The sequence below is a fragment of the Epinephelus moara genome, chromosome 1, assembly GCF_006386435.1.
Source record: "Epinephelus moara isolate mb chromosome 1, YSFRI_EMoa_1.0, whole genome shotgun sequence".
NCBI lineage: Eukaryota > Metazoa > Chordata > Actinopteri > Perciformes > Serranidae > Epinephelus > Epinephelus moara.
The window spans coordinates 18,720,860-18,739,795 of NC_065506.1; the positions used below are offsets into that span (position 1 = coordinate 18,720,860).

Sequence of the window (18,936 nt, forward strand, 5' to 3'; positions counted from 1 at the left end):
TTTTTTTTTTTTAAATATATTGTATATAGATATTTACTTTTTTTAATGTCACTGGGAGATTTTGTTTTTACTATCCCCCCCAAAAATACTAGCCTGAGTGTCAGACTGAAGCTCCCAGAACCTTCAGTCTGACATCGCCTCCATTGAAGGCGATTTACAAGGGGGAGGGAATTTGATTTTTCCCTAACCAATCAGTAGAGATCAACGACTCACCCAGAATCTGACGTCATTAGTATCCATGCCTCGGGGGTGCCGAAAACAAGCGAGCATTGCCCGTTTAAAATGTCTCCGTCGTCGTGCACGCCCAGCTGCATCGCCGTTAAATCCAGTTTAGCAGCTTCCTTAATTTGGTCCTCCATTAACGCGAGTAGTGGCGAAATACCTCGATAGCATCGTTAATGTGGTCTGTAGGATCTGTAGCGGTCGCCATTGTTGCTATCCTCACCAGTTACCCACCGGCGTACAGCTTGACATCAGCGTGGCGCTGATTGGCTAATCGCTAGACCCCCGGCGTTCATTGGTCCGTCCATCGTTTGGACGAGATAAATCGCAAATTCATTGCAGTATGCCAGACCAGAGATGCAAGCCTACTCAGTTGAGTGGGCGAGGTCTATGGTCTGGAACCAGGCTACAAAAATACCCTACCTGCATATTTTAGGGCATTTTGCCATTTTGGTTTGGGTGACATGAGAAGCTTTAAACGTTCAGGTGAATACAGACAATCTCCCCACCTGCTACATACTGCCCTCAGCCTCTTTATCCAGTTAACACCAACACCAAAGAAAAGATTTCACACTCAGGAGATAAAAGGCTCTGACTACATTTCAACCAATTCCAACATCTGCTTCCCCCTTTTTTTAAATAATCTTATTTTAAAAAACAGGAGAAAAGAACCTTAGGCTAGATTTTTCACTTATTGAAGGTAGATTATCTTTTCATTGAATAAAATGGCGCGGTGGTATTTCATTAAAATGGTGTATTTTTGTGAAATGACAAAAATAAATGTGTTACAACTTACCTTGACCAGGAAGAAGGAGACGCCGTACGTCCGCAGGGACCGTGCCAGTTTGACATACTTTACTTTTGCTTCTATTTCTGTCATTTCTCCACAGTTCTTGTGGTCCTGAGGGTGAGATTATACATGTATTCAGCATCTGAACAGTTGGTGCACAATTGTCAAATGAGTTAAAACAATCAATATGTGCATTTTATAAAAGGGCAACGTGACCACACCTGGAATATTTTCTTCTCCGCTCCTCTCTGCTTGATGTATTCTTTGGGTAGAAACTCCTTCAGGCTAGAAAAAAAAAAGATTCACAGAAGACGCTGAAATTCATACAAAAAGCATGAACTCACTTTTTCTGCTACAGCCTTAAAACTCTAATGAAAGGTCCATTTTATAAACTCCCAAAGCTCGACTTAGAACATGAATACAAATGTTGTAACACTTTACTTAAAGGTCAGGTCTATAATGCATTATGAGCACATTTATAAGACATTATAACACATTCATAAGGCTTTATAAACGTTGTTACAAATGTTAATAATCATGTATGACAACTCATAACAAGGTTTATAAAGTATTATAAGTGGTTACATAATGCATTATAAATTCAGCATTCATAATGCTTTATACTTCCATGCCAAAGTGACGACAGTGTTTGACAGAAGAATCTGAAGTACTGGGTTACATAGCACATTATAACTTTCATAACTTTAGCCAGTTATAAAGACTCAAAGAACTGCTCTGACATATAAAAAATGCTTAATTTCTGAAACGGAATAATGCCAGTACTTCAGATTCTTCTTTCAAACACTGTCGTCACTTTGGCATGGAAGTATAAAGCATTATGAATGCTGAATTTATAATGCATTATGTAACCACTTATAATACTTTATAAACCTTGTTATAAGTTGTCATACATGATTATAAACATTTATAACGACGTTTATAAAGCTTTATAAATGCGTTATAATGTCTTATGAATGTGCTCATAATGCATTATAGACCTGACCTTTAAGTAAAGTGTTACCAATGTTTCTATCAGCTCTTTTATAAAAGTTGAACTCTTTTACTTTTAGTCAACTTCAATTCAAATCAGCCGAATTCTACATCAACTTTTTGGTAAAGAATCTGGAGACAAAAAAAGCTGCCTTCAAAATGCCAAAAATATTTATTGAGAACTGACACCACTGAGAAACTATCTTGTGTGATAGACGCTTACTCTAAGAATCCAGGTTTGTGTTTGTGCTCTATGTGAGGTCCAAACTGGATCTGGGCCTGAATGCCTCCGAACTCACAGGCCTTGTCAAATGATACAGGGTGAGACCCGTTCAGGATGTCATCTCGAGCCTGAAAGACAAATGCAACCCTTCATTAACTGGGACAAAGGTTAAATAAAATGAGGAGGCCTTATATCACAGCTTTGAGTCAAGTATCTATAATCAAGTTATCCTAATCAAGATCATAAAAAAATGCTTGCAAGACTCACACAGTTCTTTAAAATGTATCCAAAGTTATCTGTCTGCATATTTTAGTAGCTATCTGTCACCATTAGGTGACGATGGAGAAATGGATGGTACTGTTTATCCTCTGTTTGTAGTTCAGGCAGGACTGCTTTAGTCAAAGAAAACTTCATTGCCATTTACAGAGAAAGCACAGCTCTCTGCCCTTCCATGTGCAAACAAGGAAAGCCTGAGGCAGGGGGAGCAAACCGCTCTGCCCTTCCATGCGCCTACGTGGCATGGCGGGTATAGCAGCAGCAAAGACCTCCCCGGGAACAGAAGAGAGCAGCATCAATGACAGATGACATTGATAAGTCAGACACAGCATGAAAATGAGGAGATGGGGTGGAGGCAGGTTGAAAAGTGACTTGCAGAGGAAGCAGCAACAGTAGGCAGGCTAAAGCAGTTTAATTTAGTTGCATAGAAAGGAATTGTGTGATCAACCAGCTGCTCCATCACTTAATTGGGCTGTTTGAGATCAGCTGATGTAGCTGGGATGTGAGCTGAGCTTGACATCGTGTCCTGCCTGAACTAACGCTATGCTCAATTTACACTGTCTTCTGGTGGTAAATATGTCAGGGTGAGAGTCAGACCTGCACGTAGAGCAGATTGAGTTGGACAGGGTCTCTGGAGTCCACGTTCTGGTCGGAGTAGAAGAACTTGCGTCTGAGCAGAAGTGTCTCGCTCTCATCCACCCCCTGCTCTCTGAATGTTCTGCTGTGGTCCAGCCAGTTCACTGACAAAACAAAATACAGCACAAGGATCAGCTTTTACAAAATCCATATACATTTTTTACAATGATCCAATCTGTGCAATTACAGGGACAGAAAAAAAAATTAAAAGCAATGAGAGATAAAGGAAATCCTTGTAGGTTTGTGAGTAATATATTGCTTGTAAGATCCTTCGGTTTTAAGCATTAATTTAGCCAGATTATTTGACTATCAACGCCAAGCCATTTCCATTAGTCCTTTATTCGCTATCTTTTACTAAGTGATGGCTTCCCTCCTCTATCTGTTTGTTTGGCTGCTGAATTTACCCGACGGCTAGCTCTAGGAAAAGTCAGGGTGTTTCAAAAACTTCACACTGAACGGTGCAATGTTAGGTGTGGACGTGTATGCTTTTCTAAATTGTGTCTAATGAGTGGAACAATCACACTATGCTCCAGTGGCTCCAGTCAGGATCTACAGATTTCTGTAGGTTGACAAAAGGAAACATTTCCCTTCAACCTTTGCTGTCAAGAATGCAAATACTTTCAAAAGTTGTTTTTCCCTGCCCACTTTGGCACAAGGCTAAACTCAATGTGGGATTCACAACATTCAATAAGATGGCATCTGGGCTGAGCGCTTCATAAAGTGCAACTACACCATCAGGTCAGTATAACGCTACTGAACTCACAGTCATCATCTGTGTGCAGTTTGGCTTTCAGCTTCTCCATTTTTCTTTCATCTCGCAGCAGCGTCCTGTCTTTCTTCAACGTGCCCATCCCATCGTCCTTCTTCTCCTCCACCGTCTCCTGGATCAAAGAGTACTCCTCGTAGTTTGTGATGCCTGGAATCAAAAGAGAAAGAAAAAAGATTTTTTTTTTCATAAAGGGGACCTACTGCGCTCATTTTCATGTTCAGAAGTTTCTATTTGATCATGTTTGCTTGCTTTAATGCCAAAAAACACCATTTTCCTCACACGGTCTGTGCTGCAACACCTGGATTCTGTCTGAGATGCTCCGCTTTAGCGCCTGTCTCTTTAAGCCCCCCTCCCGAAAAAGCCTAGTCTACTCTGATTAGTCATTCTTTCCAGGTCTTCCTGCATCATCATTACAGCGGGAAGAATGACTGAGAGTATAGCAGACCTTCCTACCAGGAAAAATCACCAATAAAAGCTTCTGAACCAAAATCTCCAAAACTAGACATGTTCTAGCAGGAATATGATCAGAAATCGAAGAGAACATCAACAACCAAGATCACATATTTGTTTGACGTTAGCATGTAGCTACATGTAGCAATGTAGGTTATGTAAGGTCAACACTTGCAGTAGTGTGCTTGGAGCAGATGACCATTTAAAGAAATCCATCACAAGCTGACGTCACGTTGTAGAAACAACACGGAAAACAGAGTATTCAGAACAGTCCGAGGTTTCTGCTCACAGGGATTACTTTTACATACGTTTACCTCATTATTTAAAACGTTGGCAAAGTTTAATACGAAAGGCTGACACTGTAATTTTATACTTATGATGTACAATGAGGAAAGCATATTAGGTCCCACTGAATGCTTTATGATGATCTCTTCTGATTATGATTATCTTTTTTTACATTCACACCCACAAGAGCAATTAAAATTGTTAATTTAGTGTATTCACATTGCGTTTACTGTCCAGTGATAAAGAGATAGAGCTACATGTTTTGCACTGACAGTATTGAAAAACACTTATCAGATTCAAAGGATGCTTTAACACTTTGGGACACTGAATTGTAATGCATATGTCCTTAAAGACCTAATAAAGGGCAACATGGAGAAAAGGGCTAGTAAAAGAAACCATGTACCTATTCTACTGCATATAGTCACAAGCAGCTCTCCCACTGTTTTGGAGTCGTCCACCATGATGGTTTTAACAGCCCCGTCCAACATTTTGATTTTCTGGGGCCTCTGTTTCTTCTTGTATTCGAGGATGTCCTGCTCAAACACACGAGACAGAGAGAAGAGAGCAGAGGACAAAAAAAAAAGAGTTAAAGAGTAAAAAGAGGAGAGAGGAATGCAGGAATTAAGTAAGAAAAAGAGATGGTCAGAGAAAGAGAACGCCTGAGAAGGTACCCACTGAGAAAATGATCAAATGCATCCAGGTTGCATGGAGAGAGAGGAGAATATAGGCCAGAAAACCTTATTTAACGGCTGCCTATCACAGCCCGCTGCTCCCCTTCCAATCACAACAATGAGGAGAGATTTGGTTCAGAATAATTGGTCACAGTCATGCCTTCTACCTGGGTTGCCTTTGGTGAATTTGAAGAGGAGAAACCATTTAGAGCTGCAAAACCAAACCCACAGATGTACTGAGAGGCAGCACTACACGATAAACCAGAGTCGCTCGGGCGTTTGGCCGCAGGGATCAGAAACTGGCAAAGGATCTACAGATGGCTGGAGCACTTCTTTAAAGTCACTTTTAAAAGCTTCCTTTGATGTGCTCTTTTTTTTCCTTGGTATCCAATTTTATCCTGTGCTTTTATTCTCTTATTCTGCTTCAATGTTTTTGCACTTCTGGGTTTAATTTAAGCATAAATTATATCGTGCACTGTCTTTGCTCCCAGTTGTTATGTCTGGATTAATTAAGTATTATAAAATTAATTAAATTGTTTAGTTTCTCCATCATAAAGCACTTTGTCAATTATCTATTAAAATAAAGATAGTCACATTGTGCTGTACCTCGGCTAGTGGTTGGCCATTAAAACATTTGGAATCATGCATTAAGTTTGGAGGTTACTAAAACAGCAACAACATACATGGCTTGCATATGAATGCAACTTTGTTGAGGATATGAAGAGTGTTTGTGTGTTTGTGTGTGTGTGTGTGTGTCCATGTTCATGCTACACAGTGAGGACCAAAACCATATTTTAGCAGAGTGAGGACAGTTTTGCAAAGTGAGGACATTTTGACCAGCCCTCACTTTTTCAAAGGCCTCTTTGAGGGTTCAGAATTAGGTTAGAATTAGGTTTAGGTTAGGGTAAGGCATTTAGTTGTGATGGGTAAGGTTAGGGTAAGGGGCTAGAAAGAGTGTGTGTGTTAGTTGGGTTAAACAGGTAGATGTATTTACCCCATTGCGCAGCATGTAGTAGTCCAGTGTCCTTCCAGACTCTAGCCAGATGCCTTTTCTGGGGTCTTCATCTGACAGAAACAGACCGTAGTCTGAAGCTGAAGCAGTGAGGAGAAACATCCACATTTTAGAGATTATTTGTGATGGAAGTTATTTCTTATGGCAGGATCAGAGAACACGATATCAGCTTCACAATGATCCCGACCTGAGAGACTCATTGGAGTGTGCCAAAGTGGAGAAAAATCGCAGCGGCATCTTAAACGCCCTGCACAACATCCCATCAAAAAAAGATAAGCATATCTTTTTTTTCTTGCCTTCTCTCTAATCTGTAAACATGGTGACACAAATGGTGATGTTGTCAGGTGGAACAGTAAAGTTAGACCCTGACACCTCCTTCTGATCACCTGTATATATTACGCTAGTAGTGGAAGATGGCAAGCTATGACTGATCGGGGTCCAACATGTGGTGTCTTGGCCAAGTCACATTAAGAATTTATGACTTCAAGGTCGCCCAAATAAACAAAAAAACATGTCTGATCCCAGCATTAGTTTATCAGACAACATGACATAAAAGACAGAACATAAAAATGGGGATCTGTGGGAAATGACAAAGATGTTTCACAAGGGCTGCACAAATGTTACCATTTCTACGTTTTAACTATTCTGAAATCTTTAAGCTTTAAGAACTATTAAAGTATTGATCATCAAAAGAGTTGGATACAGTCCTTAAATGCTGTAATTAACACTTGAGCACAAAGGCATCTGAGTAACACCATATATATTTCTATTTTTAGCACTGAAAAGTGACTAATCACAATGTATAGACGCTGCATTCTTTCTCTTGCATTGTTCCTTTGCATCAGTTTCTTTTACAGTTCACACCCCATCCAGTGTCCCTTTGTCATTCTCACCCTGTCCAGTCTGAGCCTCAGGGACCCTCTCTCTGATTATCCTGCAGGCGTCATAGACGGCTGTGGAGGGCTCAAACTGCATCGTCTTCACGACATTGCACTGGCGGACGCAGATTTTCAGCGACAGCACCACCATCTTGGCAGGCGGTGTGGGCGGGGGCTGCAGCTACACCTGCGGAAAGCAAGGAGGACAGAGAGGGGAAGGACAGAGCAGAGCAGAGTTTATTGCATGGCACAAGTCCAGGAAGTCCAAAACTTGAGCACAGTGATGAAACTCGCTGACTGTGATGAATGAGGCAGATGTTGGAGGAGACTTTCCTGTTGTTAAAGAGAGGTCGCATACACTTAACACTCGGTCTGATACATTTCTCCAACCAATGGGATAATTGTGATTTCCAAATTTGAATATACTAAAAGTTTCATTAATCCACTGTGGCGTTGCTGCTATGCTTGATAAAACAGGTAACATCTTTTTTATTTTCCCCATTAGAAAAAGACTTCTTTCTCCTTGCACATCTGCACTTTCCTCTAGTTAGGCACACACACACACACACACACACACACACACACACACACGAGAAAATGTTTCTTTCCCTTGCTCTGTCATAAACAATGAAATTTTATGAATGTGAAGAAAGTGCTAATTTGTGCACAGTGAAGCCATTGTTATGCTTCATAAAACAAAAAGAGCCGACAACAAATTTATCACTTTTTCAAAACGGCCATCTGGTCCCTGCTAGGGACAAAGAAAAAGACTCTGAATACTCTGAGCAAGAGAATTTAAAGGTCAAATAAAGCAACAAAGCTACCCACAACAACTGGAACTGAAGAGGCAACGCTCCACAATCATTTTCACATGATGTGTAAAACAAACCACTTCTTAAAACACTCCGCTTCTAAAATCTGTTTCTCAGCCAGTGACAAAAACATCAACAAGAGTCTGAACACACACACAACATTTTCACATGTGCAGAGGCAGCAGAGCAATTTGAATCTTGTTATCTTCAAAGCTGAATTCAGTGTGGGTCCTACACTGTTAGCATGCTCCATATTCTCATACCACATATAAAGATAACCACAAAAATATCACACTGTCTTTAAATTAAAAGAAACACTATATGTTGAGCTGCCTGTCAGCCTGCTACTCCATCTGCTCATGGTTATGTAATGTCTACGTCTCACTGCATTAAACAGACATGTCTCTACAATTGTGTATTATACATTGAAAACTATAAAACAGTTCTAATCAATATTTTAACAATGTGACAATGTGAAGGAGTCTCATAATGATAATCCTACAGAGAATAAACTAACTAACTAGGTGGTGCACGGCGGAGCATTTGGCAGCTAAAGAGCCGGATATGTCTTTCAAGAGATTATAGAGACCAAAAACAGAGCAGATAGAACACAACAACACAACGAATTAGGCTTGGATGCTGTCTAATTTTTTTATACATCCACACCTTTCTGATATTTCACCAGGGTTTACGGTTAGCGACAGTATTTGTATATATGTATATATTCTATATATGTATATATTCTCTCTATACATTGCTGTGTTTTTAATATGTGATAAGCCTACTTAAACAAGTCTTGCTGAGCGCAAATACATATGGCCCATAGAATAATGAATAGATAGGAAATAAGGACCCTTCTTACTGGAGGCACACTGGTGTGTCGATATCCATGGCGGATATCCACACATCAGTGAGCTAAACAGAGATAATGTGTTGAGTAAAATCATGTAGCTAATTAACTGCTGTATTAGTTGGAAGAAACTGTCTGACGATGAAGTTATAAGTGGCAATACTCCCAAACAGGAGCAGAATCATTTTTCTTTTTTACTAATCCTGTAACGTTATCCCCACCACTCACAGTTGCCATCTTTTTCAGCTCAGCTGTCTGTTCCACCAGTAGAGACTGACCTCTGGTGGTGCATTCTGTGCACTACAATAGATCGCCTCAATACAGCATCTCTGTATCAGTTTAATAGAAAGAGGAGTGTCTGTTTTAAATGATGGTATTGAAAATCTTATCAGGATTCCTAAGTGCTCCGGTATACTGTTATACCTTGATGCCACCCAAGCCTACTCCAAATGAACGATAATATGACGATAATAATGGTAACTGCTGCATTTAATAAAAGCAACTCTTTGCTAACAAGTGCACCATATCAACTTGATATGTCAACGCTGTCTTCATAACTTGTTTCCTCTGCCCCCAAGTGGCCAAAAAATAGCTACTGCAGATTTTAAAAAGTATTTCACTGATGGAAAGATGATCTTTTCATAAACTGGGTTGTCTATGCAGTACAGTAGAAACACACAAATACTTTTGAAATTGGTGCTACATGAGCAACTACCAGAATACACTGCACCGCACCAGACCAATAAACACTGTGGTAGTTATGTAATGTGAACTCATCTGTTTGACACAGTGGTAACCAGCTGGTAACGAACGATTGCATATTACAATTAAACGGTGAGTTGAAACATGTTTCTAAAAACATTTTAGGTAAGAAAGAGGCAACTCAGTAACAGAATCTTGGCTCATATTTTATCGGTACTGCCAAGTTTTACCGTTTGATCTCAGTTTTTTCAGCCTCTGTTTTTGTACTGTGCAGAGAAAGGATGGTGCCCACTTCCTGTTTATAAACCATATCGCTATTAAAGCTAAACAGGGCACTAAGATATGTTTCTGGTGACATTTTAGGCGAGAAATAGGCAGTGCGAGTTTTGTCTGTTCTACTTCTATACTTTTTGCATCAATGTTGGTGATATGGATAGTGGGCAATACAAAAATGCAGAAGTACAGCCTGTAGTTCAAGCAACAGCCCAACAGAGGGTAGCGGGGAGATCCAGGCACTGGTTAGATGAAGGGAAGTTCACCATAGTCCATTGACACATACTACCCACGTTATTGTGATACAAAGCTCGTTGAAGTTTCCCTTTAAATATGAATGAAAATATAATGTGACACTGTTGTGGTTCACAAAGATTAAATGCGGGAAGAAGGAGAAGAAAGCTGTGGTCTGCCTAACAGACCACCTCCTGTCTGGGATAAATAGGAACACAGGGCTCTTCTGTGCCAGGGAGGTCAAAGGTGAAGGGTCGGTCGGGGCCATGGCTGAAGTACACAGGCGGCCCCTCATCTGCTCCGCTGGCTGCTGACCCTGACTCAGACGTTCAGAATCTGGTTCCTATGTGAGATGTGTTCACATACAGGGGTGAAGGTGTTTGTCTGGCATACAATGTTGACACTCCTCTGCAGTATCCTGAAGCCAACTGCGGTAACAGCACAGCTACACATTATCTAAGGATGTACAATAAGTTGTCACAAGAGCTGAGTATTTATCTCCACCATGAACCATGCTTATTTAAATATAATATTGACAAACCAAATAACATTTCAGGCAGCCTTTCAAAGATGCCTCTTTAGTATATCTTTCTTGTTTTTCTAAGAATAATGAAATAATTTCTTGGGGCTTAATAACTGCCTTCATTTGAGCACTGTTTTAGTGAAGACTGTTAATTTGTCTCTGTTATTGCTTTGGGCTCCATCTCAATCAGCCAAGCACTTCCACAAACCTCCTGTTGATAGCAGTTGGACCAAAGCCAAACTCTTTCTTATAATCACTCACATAGTCAGAGCCTGGCTGAGCTTTAAGGAGAAACACCATCCTAAATCAGATATGGCCTGTTATTCTAGGGGTTGCATTCTGTTAAACCTAACCTCACAAAGAAAGGTTTCACAAGGGAAGGATAAAGACAGAGGAAAACTCTTAGCAATGCCCTTAAAAGAGCCCGAGAGCTGCTTCAGGGAATGAAAGCGACAAAAGCGACTTTGCAGAAACGCTGACGGGACTGAGGGTGATTTACAAGTATATGAACGCACTTTTGAAATAGTACAAATCCTCTATCGTCTTGTGAATCCACCAAGCATCACCATCTGGTGCAGTCATGGTTATGCTTCTTCCCCCCTCCTTTTGTCTGTTTTGATTTGATCACAGACTGGAGCCTCAGTGGTCTGGCTTTTACCTTTGGGGTGGCATTTGTTCGCCTCCACAAACAGACTGTGCAAAACCACAGCAATAATGTGATATTCCTCTTTTAGACTGTAATCACTGCTGCAGCAGCGCTTACAAGTCTGAAGAATGGGCAGACAAGCAGCAGGAAGACGTAAAGAGATAAGAGGAAGCGATGAGGAAAGAAGATGATAAACCAATAATATGATGAAATGCTTATCAGTGGAACCACCAGCAGGCTCAGCAAGACTACAATGTATTAACTAGAGAGTAAGCTTATTTATAGCAGTGCAACTACAAACACAGAAATCACTTTTGGATTTTAACATTATGCCACATCATGGTTCAATATCTTTAACTCTGTCACAATCCACTGCACCCTGAGGTGCCTTTCAATTTCACTGTAATTGTATTTGTAATGTGAAACCAGCAGGTCTACGGTGCTTAAGTTTAATGAATATTCCCCCTCCCCTCGTCCATTGCATTCATGTCAACACAGCGCTGTTGCTCGAAGCAAAAGTGGTTGCCAGTTTGTTGTCCACATGACCGTGAAATATGCAGGTTGTGCAAATAGATTCAGTCACGTCAGGTAACGATTCTTTCATTGTAGAGCCATAGATTCATTCTGCAACATGTAGCTATACATTAGCTTTAGATTAAGTCACTTTGTGTGGTGGTGTCTCAAGGTTAATGTAACGTAATCTTAGGATATAGCTGGCATCAGCTGGCTTTAGGTAACAATGTGCCATGGCAAAAAAAGTACCACCCTTAATGGTTTTTGTGTCTTATCATACATGGAAGGGAGAAAAGCCAATGATTTAAAGTGCAGGCAAGAAAAGACATTTTTGAGACACTTTAGAGAAACACTACAGAAAATCTTTAGCCTCCTGAGACCCGAACTTTTGTTTGGAATGCATTTTTAATCTCTCCTAGCAATTTGGGATCAGTAGGACCAAATACATATAAAAACCTAAACAATGTCTACGATAATAAAGTCCAATTGTCCAGTGTCCTCAAATGAGACGGAAACAAAGTCCCAATGTCTTCGAACAAGTACTTCCTAATTAACAGTGCCTTAGCTTGTTCCTGTTGCTAAAATTGGTCAAAGTTGTTGCCATATCAAACTACAAACTCTATTAATCAAAAATAAACAAGTTTCAACATTAAAAATGTGATCAGGTTTTTGACTTTGTCCACTTTTGTGTCGGGATAGATGGCTGCCATCCTGTTTTTACATAGATTAGTGTGTTCGTACGTGGATTGCACTCTTACTACCGCTAGATGGCAGAAAAAAAGTGTCTACGAATTAGGACAACAGGTCTAAGTTAAGCAGAATAAAGTATTAGGTGTAGTAAACCCAAAATGTGATGTCTGCTTTTGAGGGCACAAGGTCTCAGGAGGTTATGTTAAAAAAACAAATGTAAAAATGGTCAACATGTTTGGCCTATATGGTTGAGGGTCAGCCCAGTCGCCAGAAGAAAATGTTGGCATTGTACATTTCTACAAAACATGAATATGTTACATTTGCACATTTTACACATATATTTAGAGAGTCATTGCTTTGTTTCCAGCAGCTTTATAGGCACCAAATGTGGGTTTTTTTGTAGCGACTTGTCCCTGTTTTTCCAGCGGGTATAGTGGCGCCAAAATTGGGGATCTTAAGCCGAAACACATCTTTTCCTAACCATAACCAAGTAGTTTTTGTGCCTAAACCTAACTACAAGTTAACCACAGCATTGTCGAAATGTACAGATTCAACCTGTCCGCTGCAAAATAATGTACAAATGTAACATGTCTGTCCTTTGTACAAACCAAACCAATGCCAACTTTTTATCTTGCCATTGGGGTGTGGCTTTTTCAAGGCACCTGGAGAGAAAGAATACCAAAACAGTTCAGTACCTATAAAGATACAGGTTACCAATTTGACCATGAGCCCCAGCTAATTAGACCAAATTAGTTTCAGTTAAATTAAAATTTGACCAATGGTTCTGCACAGTGTTGGGACTTAAAACTGACATGGCACAATGTTTGCACAATGATGCCACAGGTTGGTCAAATTTTGAGGGGGTACAAAAATCACTTAATCAGCTACCACAAAAACCTTTTCAGTCCTTGCAGTAACATTAAAAGGTGTTTATTTTCATTCATCCTTCCTTAAACCATGTTGAGTGAATCCTATTTCCCTCACTGTACAGAAACAACACATTTACAATAAAGAATGATTTGTTTCATCTACAAACACGACTGAAAACATCTCCAACTTGTTTAACATCAAACTTTCAATTTTATGAAATGCAAATCACGTCTCACAAAACAAATTATGAGCTTGATTGTGAGCGTGACACTCCAATAAAGCCAATTAAAAAATATGGAGGTAAATCTCTCCTTCATCCTCACAAAGCATAGTCTCCATCAAAGCCGGATTACCACCAAAGCATCCCATCATACATTTTCCCTTCACTGCGATGAGAAAGGATTTGCCGAGATCAAATGTGATTGTAAAGCCCCCAAAACACTTGAGTACAACCAACTCATTAGGCTGCTACCAAATCCAGTAGGGGAGTATGGCTCTAGTGTGCATACAGCAGTAACAAACCCACTTTCTTAATAATCATGTATGGCGCTAATGCAATTAAACAGACAGCTCTCTCCATTTAGAAAATTAAATCCTAATGTTATGAGTATACAAAATGCAGAGTGTAATCACAATAATAAGTACATATGTGTACATATACACTCTTTTAGGACAAGCCTTTTTTGACAGAGGTGTACCAGTGCTATCTCTATCATCAGTATCAGCACAATAAACATGATCCTTTAAAAAATATTTGTGCAGCATTCTTTTTGAAGAAAATCCCAAGGGTCTGAACAAAATGTTGTGGCAATCCAGCCAATAGTCTTAGAGATATACCAGTCTGGACCAAAGTGGTGCCATTTTTTGCACTAGCATGGCTCATAATATGTTTGAAGGGAATATGGTCAGTCATACTCAAATCCTAACCTTATAAAATTATTGAATTAATGAAGCAAATTATCCAATCCTGGATTTGGCATTTTATGGGCTTAACAACCTATTCAGGACAATTAAGACAAATAAACTGATAAAATTATAGATGCAGACACAAGGACAAGACGTTTAGGCAGCAAACTTTACGCTTGTACACTGCAAGGAACAGATAAAGCAAGCAGAGATACTACAAGAGGTGTTTCTACATGAGATGATGATGAGCTGCATCTTCAGAGATGACTACAGCAGTGTAGTCTCACCTACTCCATCACTCTTGTCTCCATCTCTGCTTGCTGGCTGCACGCCCATCTGTTTGCCTTCATGCTTTATTTACCTGCCTGCCGTACCTGACTGCAAGACCCAATCCACCTGCTGCGCCAGGGTGCCGTCAGTCTGCAGCTTTATCCATCTACCTTACTCCTCTACCTCTCAGCTTTGCTCCTAACTATCAATGCCAAACAACAGAGGAGCAGTGATGCCCTTCACGGCATCAAGAACCTTTGCAGTCATTAGTCAAAGAAAATCAATGCGATGTTTACATCCAAAATTTAACAAAGGAAACCCTTTAAGCAGAGAAAAAGGACCCACTAGCCACACGCACTGTAACTACTCGACCACCAGTGCATGGAAAAAATAACACACTCAGACAGAGGACGCACAAATCCATAATCATTAATACGCTGTACACTCCCACACTGTAATACATAAGCACAAAGCATCTCTCCCCCTCCTGACTTTAAACCCAGCTGCACCAGTTACACCTACACGCCTTTGATCTACTGCAGGGCTCACATAACAAAGAATATTCAACAGTACCACTCTGCTGTAAGCAACATTTTTCATGTGGTTTACACCACCGACAGAAGCCCGTTCAGGGCCAATTAAATCATAGTGGACCGAACGTCTGTTGAATTCATAGTGATTTTCAGAAATATATGAGCAGGAAGACAAGCCCTCATACAGTACGTGTATGAATTCATCACATTCAGTACTTAGGTCACATGATGACAACTGAGCCATCTCCATGACAACTGAGCAAACTCTATGCTAATGAGACGCGAGTGAATGCTTGTGACAAACCAAGCAAGTGGGCCTTGAGTTAAGAATTTTTTGCCATGTTAGCAGCATCGTTCTATGGACGGCAACATCCGTCTGTCGGTCAGTCCAGCACTTTGGCCCGGACTAAAATATCTTAACGACTATTGAATGAATTTAAATTTGGTACAGACAGTCATTAGCCTGAGATCGCCAGATCAAATTGCAAATGCGAGTTAGTCCAGAACCTCTCAGTTCATTTTTCAATTTCCAGGGGGCATTATTAACAGCTGTAGACAAAAATGCCTCAGGACGCAATCAGATAGACCTACACTCAATCACAGCACTTTGATTGAGTGAAACAGATGACGAAGCACTGAGCAAATGTAGACATACAGAATGCAAAGATGAGCTGTGATGGTGTAGAATCTGTCTGTAAATAAGGGTTTTGGAATTTGAAAACACTACGTCAGTAGAAAGTTCCACATCAGCTGCATCCATCTTGGTTGTTTTTGAAAAACAGGGGTGGGAATCACAAGAGGCACCACCATACGATATTATCAGGATACTTTCGTCACGATACACTATTATTGTGATTTTAAATATGTTGCAATATGCTGAGTATTGTGATCAAATATACTGCGATATATTGTGATTTATTTTCTTTTTTTAACTGTAAATTATGTCCTTAAAAGAAAACTTTGTCAACATCAGTTTTATCTAATACGATACAGTTTGCAGTCTGTTCATCTCACCTCAGCCATTTTTTGCAGCAGCTGACTGAAAAAGCAATTGATTATATTATTCTAGTAGGCTACCTAAATTTTAATTTGTATTTGTAATATTAATCATTTTTGTAATAAAAAAAAAAATGATACTTGGCACTCTGTGATGTTACGATATTGCACACATAAAAATATCACGATATTATGCTGAATCGATTTTTTTCCCCACACCCTTATTGAAAAGGCCTTCCAAGTTGTCAGTCATCATCTGAAACACACCCTGTATTACATAAACGCTTTTGATTGGCCCAACCCGAGCCAGGTCGGGTGGAAATCTGTCTTAACAGGACAGGGACCAGATGCATCTCCCTGAGCAAATAAAACAAGATCTCACAGGCCAGACATTTATGGTTTCCAGGGGATAAATCGAAGACTTTGTTGATGTCCAAACCTTTCCTTTGGCCCCACCATGAGGTTGACATTATTGTTTTATTAGCAACATTAGCACATTCATGGTCACTAAAGGATAAATTATAGGAACTTTGATCCCCTGATTTTTTCATCTGGCATCATCATCTGGTCAAAAAATTTTACACAATACTTTGGTTTATGACTACCTACCTGCAAAACTTATGACTTTCCCATCAGCTGGGCTACTTTGTATTGTGCCTATTAAAAAGGTTAGCCTCACAGAGCTGTCTAATTTAAGTCAAACTACTACTTTCATGTCAAAATTATTGCTCACAAGATTCTGAAAAGGCAAAAACTTCATAAAGACCTCAGCTTAGCTTCAGGTCAATACATTTAAATCTGGGACTAAGTTTAGGTAAGTAAAGAGAAACCACAGCTTGCTATCATGAGAGAGTCAGCTGCATTCAAGCCACCGAGCCCTGAAGCTGCTTTTTAGTGGTGTATCACATTGATCCCACAACAAAAGCGCACACTGAAGATGTACATCTACGTGCTGCCAAAGACATTGTGGTGGTGAGGCCACTGGGAAAGCTGATACTGTATCTATTCCTCAACAACAGAGTGGCCTGGAGCAGAAGTAAAGATAATCTGGATGTGTCATTGTGGAGAAGGTCAGACAAACAGACGGGAAACTCTATTGGAATTAATAGAGAAATTTCATCATTTTCCATGATGGTGTGTCTGGGCCTTAATTGAGCAGGTTACCTGTCAAGAATCTAATGATCTAACAAGACTTTCCCCTTGTTACAGGATGAGGGCTGTAGCCCCTTTCTACTGTAGCCGGGAAATGCTCATCCAAAAGAACAAGTGTTGACAGATGTCATCGGTATCGTTTGTGCTCAGCAATGTGGTGTTTGAGTCAGCAACTGGGAGAGCTGGGCTTTGACACAGATGCAATAAATACAGACATCACACCAGAGGAAGACAGAAGCTGTGCACGCAGAACACCAAAGATCGAGAGGAAAGCGGGTTACGTTATATGCACAGAATTCGATTTCATTTGGCGAAAACTGCCATCCAAAGAATCGGACAAAGGCTCACGAGATAAAAGGAAAATGAGACTGAGCACTGGAACATGTAGCTATTGTTCAATAGATCAATGAGGCAGAGCCGTGCCTGCTGGGAATGCCCAGGCCCTGTTACAGTAACATGGCCTCTAATCCAATAATAGAACAGCCCACAAGTGAAACAGGCCAATCCTAGAGGAGTTCTGGACCAGAGAACATATTAGACATTTGGCCAGAGCATGTCTGTAGCCTAGTTTAGACACCAGGGCCGAACTGGGCTGACACAGGCATGGTAATGAGTCCATCTGCTTTCTTTGGTTTACCCCTGATTAGCATTCTGTTTTAAGTCCAACTGCAACTGCGTTTTCAAAAAGAGATAACTAATTGTGATTGAAATTAGACTTTAATTTGATGTTTTGTCTAATGTAGAGTTAAAAGGATGGAGTTCCTGACCCAAGGCAATGCCCTTTGGCTCTGTGATGGAAAACGGCACAGCACAGCACAATACAACCTTATCAAATGACAGTGGCTTTCACTCTGACACCACACATGGCCTCGGGAGATGTAGCGAGGGCAAGAGCTGCTGGAAAGTCAATCGTGTTGTTTTCAACAATGAATCTGTCTGCAGAGAAAGTCCATTTCAAAAGCTATTATGTATAATAAAGCAGACACCAAGATGAAAAGTGTAAATTAGGCTTGTCTGCTACTGTGTAAGACAAGCTTTATTAAAATTATTCCTGGCTCATGTCGAGTTAAAACTGAGGCTTTAATTCACACTCTGTACAACTAGAAGCCTTTCCATACGGTTTTGGTTTTCTGTACAAACGAGTGTTATTTATCTATATGATGGATTCATTTTGGACTTCCTCTTTGCTGCTGACACCTTAATTTCCCTAGGTGGGATGAACAAAGTTTACCATATCTTTATCTTATCTTAAAACCCACTTGAGGAGACAGTTGTCATGATAGACAAGGTGGGACAAGTCTTTGTTTTGCAAGACACAAGTAAGTCTCAAGTCTTTGCACTCAAGCCCCGAGTCAAGTCCCAAGTCCTAAACTTTGAGTTTTGAGTCCTAGACAAGTCATAATGCGCCCCTCACCAAATGTAATGCAATGTTAACAACAGAGCAATAGTATATGAAAATTATAAACATGTTGAATCCTTTTTTTCCTTTTAACACGTTTGTTTAAGTGCGACTGAACTTAATGATAAAAAAGCAGTGCTGACGTTGCACTTAAATAGCACGTAGCGCTAATAACCAGTACTACAACAGGATGAATTGTATGTGTCTCTGTCCTGTTTTGTTGTTTAATGTAAATGTATATTGATAACAATTTGCTTTGACTGGATAACTTGAATCCCATTCACTGGCTTCACTTATAGACAAACACAGGCAAAAGTCCAGATTTTAAAGCTCAGAATTTGTATTGACGATAAATCTAGGCAGGG

General features: G+C 40.1%; 1 protein-coding gene across 3 annotated transcripts in view; it reads right to left on the bottom strand.

The window, feature by feature from the left end:
• tln2a (talin 2a) overlaps positions 1 to 18,936 on the bottom strand; it is a 121,900-nt gene that overhangs the window by 60,402 nt on the left and 42,562 nt on the right. For all 3 annotated transcript variants that reach the window (XM_050042919.1, XM_050042928.1, XM_050042911.1), the window contains 8 exons: positions 7,218 to 7,389; positions 6,307 to 6,404; positions 5,045 to 5,174; positions 3,901 to 4,053; positions 3,099 to 3,241; positions 2,226 to 2,353; positions 1,234 to 1,297; positions 1,019 to 1,123 (listed from right to left, as the gene is read on the bottom strand). In XM_050042919.1, the coding sequence (XP_049898876.1) occupies positions 1,019 to 1,123; positions 1,234 to 1,297; positions 2,226 to 2,353; positions 3,099 to 3,241; positions 3,901 to 4,053; positions 5,045 to 5,174; positions 6,307 to 6,404; positions 7,218 to 7,353 (957 nt within the window). In that variant the 5' untranslated portion in view covers positions 7,354 to 7,389. The remainder of the gene's footprint in view (positions 1 to 1,018; positions 1,124 to 1,233; positions 1,298 to 2,225; positions 2,354 to 3,098; positions 3,242 to 3,900; positions 4,054 to 5,044; positions 5,175 to 6,306; positions 6,405 to 7,217; positions 7,390 to 18,936) is intronic.